Here is an 8,242-nt window from a genome sequence, read left to right on the forward strand (position 1 = left end):
TTAGATCACCGCCAAGTTCAAAAACCACACAGCCATTTTCCCAACCAAAGATAGGAGTAACAAAAAGCAGAAATAGAGATAAAATGAATCAATAACCTTTGATGATCTTCATCAGATGACACTCATAGGACATCATGTTACACAATACATTTATGTTTTGTTCGATAATGTGCATATTTATATAAAAAAATCTCAGTTTACATTGGCGCCATATTCAGGAATGCCTCCAAAATATCCAGAGAAATTGCAAAGAGCCACATCAAATAACAGAAATAATCATCATAAACTTTGATGAAAGATACATGTTTTACATAGAATTAAAGATACACTTGTTATTAATGCAACCGCTGTTACAGATTTCAAAAAAACTTTACGGAAAAAGCACACCATGCAATAATCTGAGACGGCGCTCAGATATAAACAACATTTCTCCGCCATGTTGGAGTCAACAGAAATACAAAATTACATCATAAATATTCCCTTACCTTTGATGATCTTCATCAGAATGCACTCCCAGGAATCCTAGTTCCACAATAAATTGTTGTTTTGTTCGATAATGTCCATTATTTATGTCCAAGTAGCTACTTTTGTTGGCACGTTTAGTACACATATCCAAATGCTCGCGCAGATCCAGGCGAACGTTGGACGAAAATTTCTAAAAGTTATATTACAGGTCGAATAAACTTGTCAAACTAAGTAGAGAGTCAATCTTTAGGATATTGTTATCATAAATATTCAATAACGTTCCAACCGGAGAATTCCTTTGTGTCTATAGAAGTAATGGAACGCAAGTCGATATACTGTGGAATGTGCATGACCAGGACCTGGCACTCTGCCAGACCACTGACTCAAACAGCTCCCATCCGGCCCCACATCACAGTAGAAGCGTCATTCAACGTTCTACAGACTGTTGACAAACAGATCCATATCCCACTGGGATTTCAATAGGCGATGAGTTGAAAATCGACCAGCCTCAGAATTCTCACTTCCTGTTTGGATTTTTTCTCAGGTTTTTGCCTATGAGTTCTGTTATACTCACAGACATCATTCAAACAGTTTTAGAAACTCCAGAGTGTGTTATATCCAATAGTAATAATAATATGCATATATTAGCATCTGGGACAGAGTAGGAGGCAGTTCACTCTGGGCACGCTATTCATCCAAAGTGAAAATGCTGCCCCTTATCTCTAAAAAGTTAGCGGAGACTGCATTCACGGTAAACGCTCCATATTTCTTCTCAATCGCAAACTACCTTTACATTTATATCGCGGAATTTGTAACGCTTCATCGTCACAGATTAAATAGAGCCCTAAAACTACTAAAGAACTACCCGAGAAGCATTAGGCTCTCGGTCTGATATGCGCGTTTGAACACCTGAGTAAACTCTACTCATTGCGCTGGCGCAGTCATAGCCTTGACCACGGCATTTGTTCATGGATATCCCATCACTTTCAATCAGTTCAATTATTTATTTTTCAAGGCCTAAAGCACTTTGAGCAGTCACATTCTTGAAGCCCAAGAAACAAATACTTAGCTTTCTAATGCAAATGGGAATTTAAAAGGTTTATGAATGACTTTTTGCAGAGTTACGTCAACATCATTTATATATTAATAAATAAAAAATAGTCATCGATGACAGGCGAGTACGAGTGTAAAGGGCTACTAGGCACTATGGTGCTTATCTTTATTATTATTTATTTTTTAAACATGTATCTGTGTGTCTTCGATAGTTATATTCAAATCTCATGTGTCGTCGAATTAATCGCAGTTACAGTTACCTTGCATTGAGAGCCTTGAATGAAACGATCAGGCATGGAACGTACCACTTTCATTTAGGGGTGTACGTGAACGGTTATTAAACAAATCCCTCACCAATAATCGTATGTCTATAAAAGCTGCATTCAGATATAGGCTACAATTAATACAATACAAGACAACACGATACTATTTCATATTTACATCAGAAATGTATTTTCAGTCTGTCTACATTAAGCAATCCGTCTTGTGACGACAGCTCTCCCTCTAAAAGTGGTGGTTTCTCCCAAGATGATGTTGCAGATCCCTTTAAAATCTCTTGACCGCTGCCTCTGCGACGAAGTTTGGAGCGGAGCCGATCGGCGGTAATGAGAGACGTTGCTGGAAATGACTATCTTCATTTTTTGCAGAACTGCTTTTGTGATTAAATGTATTGAACGAATTGCGAGTTTGGCGTTGATGATATTCTCTCAAACTGGACTAATTAATAATTCTGCTACCGAACTGTCTAATCTGAAGTAGGACGCATAGGCTCCTAAAACGAATCGCCATTGTGATCCTTTCACTCTGGTGCAAGAAAAAGTTATATTTTTCACCCATCGTGAGAAAGGAAAAGGTATCCCACAAAACGATTAGGAATTGAAACGTTTGGAACGGGATGTTTTATCCCTCTTAAATCCTATTCTACGTCGAAATGGATCAGGCGCCTCCAGGTATTTGTTGGATCTGTATTCTATTAAAATGCCTATCACATTTTATTAACATCTTATGATAGAAAGTTGACATAAGACCAGTTGTGTACACACAGGTGTTGCCCCCCCCCCCCCCCCCCCCCCATGTGTTTTGCCCAGGCATGCATAGCGCAATTCGCTGCTTGGCAATTACGTAATACTTTTGTCGTTGACGCGGTGGATTCGCTCATTCTCAGTCTTGCTTTGTCTTACAAAGATATATATCAAAATTAAACATGGTATTTTTGGTCATAGGTTGATGAAATTCTCTCTAACCTATTATTATGTTATAATAACGCGTTTTACCAGCGCGTAAACAATGTTGAGTGGAGAAGAAATGCCGCATGAAATGACTGCTTTGTTCCCCTTTTTCTCTAGTCTACTGTAGCCGACCGTAGTTGATTCGTGCGCAACCACTGAAAGCCTACCAGACCAGACTAGGCAACTTGTCGCATGACTTACTTTGCAACTGCCAATGGATGTATGCTACCTGATGTTATATTGCATTTATTATTATCATCACATATTGTCTTTTTTTTTATTCAGCTGTCTCCATGGGATTACAGTGAATGACATAGCCATAATTTCCAATGCTTCTTGAATTAAAAGAAAGATAACGTGATATTTATATCTGGGCTTTTCTGAAGTATATTCTTCATATACTGTATTTTTGTATTACTTTACTTCATGACACCCTCTGGAGTGAGGGATTGGGGTACAGTCACAAGTCATACAGTTTAGGAATCCATGGTTTCAGCTTTTGCTGCTACAGGTTCCTAAAATGCACTTTTGGCCTGTAGTGAAACATATCGCCAATATCGTCCTTCACCCCAATATGGAGAAGTTAAGAGGGTTTTGAAAAGTCCTGCGGTAAAGAAAAATATAATAGTTTTATAGAGGATCATAACTGTAGTATCCTTCCAGAAAATGGATGGTTTTGGGGCAGTTGCAGAATGTGGACACAAGACAACCAGGGGATGTAAAAGTGACCCTATCTAAAGTTATGCCTACATTTGCACTTTACTGACAAAGTAAAAATGTGCTGAATTTGCAGCATTTACATTTGGTTGCTTTAGCTTCTTTGTGGGTTTTTCAGACTTGTTGACAAACGTGTGAAATCTATTTCCCCAAGAAAAAATACTAAAAGGCAACATTGTGAGTGAACCTATGTTTGACATGCCTAGGCTTGTCTGGAGATTTGACAAGCTTGCAAAGAGTGTGTGTGTGTGGGGGGGGGGGGGGGGGTTGTTGTGGGGGGGATTATTCATTTAAACAGCTGTGGGTCTGCTGGTGGTGATAGTGAGGTGACAGTTTATGTTTGCAGTTATATCTCGTCCTCTCAAACATTATCATTATCTCAGGAAACTGTCATCCTGATCGCTCTCTTTCTCTCTCAGCTCTCCCTCCTAGGTCAACAAAGCCCATGACCTCCACCATGAGCCACAACTGCCTCAGGGAAGCCCCAGTCTTTCCCCTGCAAGATGCCGAGTGGTACTGGGGAGACATTTCCAGGGAGGAAGTCAACGAGAAGCTCTGCAACACACCTGACGGTTCCTTCCTAGTTCGTGACGCTTCCACTAAGACACAAGGAGACTTCACTCTGACGCTGAGGAAAGACGGCCACAGCAAGTTGATAAAGATCTACCACCGTGAGGGGAAGTACGGATTCTCAGAGCCCCTGACCTTCAGCTCCGTGGTGGAGCTCATCTGGCACTACCAGCATCATCCTCTGGTGGAATACAACGCTGTGCTTGACGTCATGCTCACACACCCCGTATCCCGCTTCCAACAGGTAGGCAGGAGACACCCATCCACACCTCTCATCTACCCTCAGTCTCAATAATGTTTGTTTCCATTTTGAGATGGAAGTTTGTGAGGGAGTGAAATTTGCCTTTGGTTTCCTAAGTAAATGGAAGATAATCGTCATACACAGACAAGTAATTAGTTGTCTGCTGTATTACATTTGTCTGCCTGTCTGTACCCAGGATGAGCTGGTGGAAGAGGACAGTGTTGACGTGGCTGGGAGGAAGCTCCAGGAGTACCACAGTCAGTATCAGGAGAAGAGTCAAGAATTTGACCGTCTATACGAGGCCTACAGTAAAACCTCACAGGAGATCCAGATGAAGAGAACAGCGATAGATGCCTTCAACGAGACCATGCTGATCTTCGAGGAGCAGTGTCGTGAGCAGGAGCGTTACGGGGAGGAGTGTGAGAGGAGCAGTCGATCTGAGGGAACAGAGAAGGACCTGGAGAGGTGAGTCTGGCAAACTAAGGCAACAACATCGCTACGTCTCTCCACATGGAGTCTCCACACATGCTTATAGTGTGGATAGATGTCTCTTTGTTGTTTCATCCTTCCAACATGCATGCAGCTATGTTTCAGCTCAGTGGCGTGACCCATGGCCCATCTTTTGACCTCTTATGACCATTGACATTTGCCCTTCCAGCTTCCTAATGAACTATGAGAAGCTGAAGTCTCGGCTGGGGGAGATCTACAACAGTAAGGTCCACCTGGAGCAGGACTTGAGGTCCCAGGTCCAGGACTATAGAGAGACAGACAGGAGGATCAACAGCCTCAGGCCTGACCTCATAGAGCTACGCAACATCAGGGACCAGTACTTCAAGTAAGTTACAATACTTCTATTCTATTCTGTTTTATTCCGTTTTATTCCAACCACTGTTAATGAAAAGTAGCTTTTTTCAATCCCTTCCCACTGGGCAAAAAGTAGTTGAATCAACGTTGTTTCCACGTCATTTCAACAACAAAAAATATATGTGATGTCGTTGAATCAACATAAGGGAATTTTGTCTTTTTTTCACCAAACCTTTAACCTAAATCCAATGACATGGTGAAATGTTTTGTTGATTTCATGTTGAATTCACGTTAGTTGACAATTTAACTAAAATGTCATCAAAACTAGACATTGAAATGACTAGACATTGAAATGATGTCTGTGCCCAGTGGGTTGGCACAGACATTCATTTTTGGTACCTTTGGTTTTTCAGTTGGCTGAATCACAAAGGTGTGCGACAGAAACGCATGAATGATTGGCTGGGGATCCAAGACGATAGCAGTGACGAGTAAGTATTTCATAGTATAGACCTGTAAATTCTTATAATACTTCGTAATTGTACTTAGTTTTTGCTTAGAAATGCTTGTGGTGCATATACCTGTTTAGAAATGATTAAATACACCTTTTTTTAATAGTATGCTCACTATTTATGAATGATTGTTAACAATGAAAGGTTTTAACAATGTCCTCCCTGGTGTGTGTGCAGCACCTATGTGTTGAAGGGGGAACGGGAGAGGCTGGCGCACCATGATGAGGGGACCTGGTTCGTGGGAGAGCTGAGCAGGACGCAGGCTGAGGAGATGCTGATGGACAAACCCACCGGAACCTTCCTGATCCGAGAGAGCAGCAAGCAGGGCTGCTACGCCTGCTCCGTAGTGTGAGTGTTCTCTTCCTGCGAGAAATGAACATTATGTAAATAGTCATGAAGGAAAGGAGATTAAGAAAAATATGTGAATACTGCTATACCGTATGAGATGGCTCTATTTTATAGGCTCTTGTAAAGCAGTTACTTGACTTTGATGCATGTTTCAAAGCTTAGGGGCTGCTACACTGGTACTAACATATCTTTCTTTTGTAACCGTTCAGTGTGAAAGAAGAAGTAAAGCATTGCATGATCTACAGCACGCCACGTGGTTACGGCTTCGCTGAGCCCTACGACCTCCACTGTTCTCTGAAGGAGCTCGTTCTGCACTACCGCCTCAACTCCCTGGCACAGCACAACCAGGCCTTGGACGTCCGGCTGGTGCACCCCGTCCACGTCACCCCTGTCTCGTCAGCTTCGCCCCGCACAGCCACAGAGGATTGCCTGCTACTAAAGACAGAGGAACACCATCTTCTACAGACTTCTACTAAACTACCCGCTGGACTCCCTGCAGCCGCGCCAGAGATGTAGACTAGACGGGTGTGGGACCTGTTTGCATTCTGTAGCTATCCTAGTAGGACAACTTGAGGGCGGATATGCTTGCGTACTGAAGCAACTTAAGGGCAGATGTGTTTGCTTAGTGAAGCAACATGAGGGGGCGGACGTGTTTGCGTACTGAAGCTATTCTACGGATTTGCACTAGGATGATTCCAACAGATTTGTGAATGTGATTTCACTTGATTGGAACTTTGACCGGAACTTGAATGTCAGCTGGGACTTTGTTTTTTATAAGATTCTGTTTGGTATTGTTATTGGTTTGTTTGTTTGTTTTTTTGTACCCATTTTTTCACCTTTTCTTTTATGGGATACTATTTGTTTTCATTAGTGGGCCTGGTCATCCAGTGGATGACTGACTACATGTACTATATCATAATATGTTTATATTTGTCAGGTGCTCTTTTTTTAATTTGGACTTCCAGGGCCCCATTTTGACAACACAAAGAACTGGTGCTAATGTAAAATGAGACCGTAATACACCCAATACCTTGGAATTTCGATTTATTTTCAAATACGTGTTAATTTCTGTGATGTCCATGCACGGCAGATCATTAAAGTGGGTTTAGAATATAATGGTGCAGAAAAACAAGATGGCTGACTCGGTGGCATAGCTAGCTGTGGTACGTACCAAACTCGTTCTGAGTATTTGAGTACGTAGTCATGCAACTATAGGAACTGATGTAGCGCAATTTGACAGTAGCGTTGATTTTTTCTGTTGTCAAATTATAACCCAGTTACCAGTTGATATCTACCGTACTGAATGTAGCATAAACAATTTTCAATATATTCTTAGAACAACATTCTACATATTGTAACCAATAACCAAAGCACTTGTTATTAGTGAGGAAATGTGTGTCCCGACCAGAAAATTCAGTTTATGGTGATGGGGGGGGGAAACACACCACACATGTGCTTGATCAAAACATAAATGGACTGTACGTTATATTCTGTTACTCAAAATATAAGCTTTTTGTATTTTTAGATATATATTTTTTTCTGAAATATGCCACAGAAGATGAAAGCTTGAGGAAAGTGCAATCCAACAGTATTTGTAATGTTAGAATTGAATGATTATGATTATCGGGGGTCATCAGCATTTGCCATAGAAATGCACTAACTCTTGATTGGTGGCGTTATTCATCTGATGATGTGACCTTTGAAGAACGTTTTTGTGTGAACTGCCAGAGGTGCGGAAGTGTTAATTCTGTCTCTATTACTTGAACTGTGGCATTGCTCAATACAGGCATTGAATGTTTCCTCATGACATATAGGCCTACATAGCTTAAGACGAAAGGAATCCATGTTGTTCTTGGCACATTTGTCAAGTTTGAGGACAATAGACACTCTGAATTGAGATACTGTAAAACTTGTTTTTGTGGTTGGTTCGATGGAAGGTGTTTTAGTCTCTCTTAAAAACTTGACGGGAGGATCGAGGAAACTCCTGGGGCGACGTTAAGCAATATGAGATTATTAAAACCTTTTCTTGCTGAAAGACAATAAACTGATGAGGGTTTTTTTGAACTTGTGTTGTCCTTGTTCCACTTCTTCCAAGTGTTTATTTATGCAACCAACCAATGACAATACATTTTCTATTTATGAAGGATTTATGAAGACTTCACTATGCCTTTAAATGGTGCTGCCAATCCTTCTATGCATGCAACACCTGAAACCAGTGAAATCTCTCACCTGAGCAGCTGCTTAGGGACAGATCATCCACCCCAGCCTCAGGACATCCTTTCACCCCTCTATAAAATCCTTGTGTG

General features: G+C 41.2%; 1 protein-coding gene across 1 annotated transcript; it reads left to right on the plus strand.

Moving 5' to 3' along the window:
- Window positions 1-2,070: 2,070 nt before the first annotated feature.
- LOC129824216 (phosphatidylinositol 3-kinase regulatory subunit gamma-like) lies at window positions 2,071-8,000 on the plus strand. The gene is made up of 7 exons (XM_055883690.1): window positions 2,071-2,468; window positions 3,884-4,278; window positions 4,472-4,740; window positions 4,934-5,110; window positions 5,493-5,567; window positions 5,766-5,936; window positions 6,146-8,000. Exons 1-7 carry the CDS (start codon window positions 2,450-2,452, stop codon window positions 6,450-6,452), a joined length of 1,413 nt encoding a protein of 470 aa, XP_055739665.1. The 5' UTR covers window positions 2,071-2,449; the 3' UTR covers window positions 6,453-8,000.
- Window positions 8,001-8,242: the final 242 nt, after the last annotated feature.

Source organism: Salvelinus fontinalis, chromosome 26, assembly GCF_029448725.1.
Source record: "Salvelinus fontinalis isolate EN_2023a chromosome 26, ASM2944872v1, whole genome shotgun sequence".
NCBI classification, from domain to species: Eukaryota; Metazoa; Chordata; class Actinopteri; order Salmoniformes; family Salmonidae; genus Salvelinus; species Salvelinus fontinalis.

Excerpts from the sequence above, each read along its gene's own strand:
- LOC129824216 (XM_055883690.1), top strand. Across the intron at positions 5,111-5,492 it reads ATCAGGGACCAGTACTTCAA|TTGGCTGAATCACAAAGGTG; the intron begins GTAAGTTACAAT and ends TTGGTTTTTCAG. Across the intron at positions 5,937-6,145 it reads TGCTACGCCTGCTCCGTAGT|TGTGAAAGAAGAAGTAAAGC; the intron begins GTGAGTGTTCTC and ends GTAACCGTTCAG.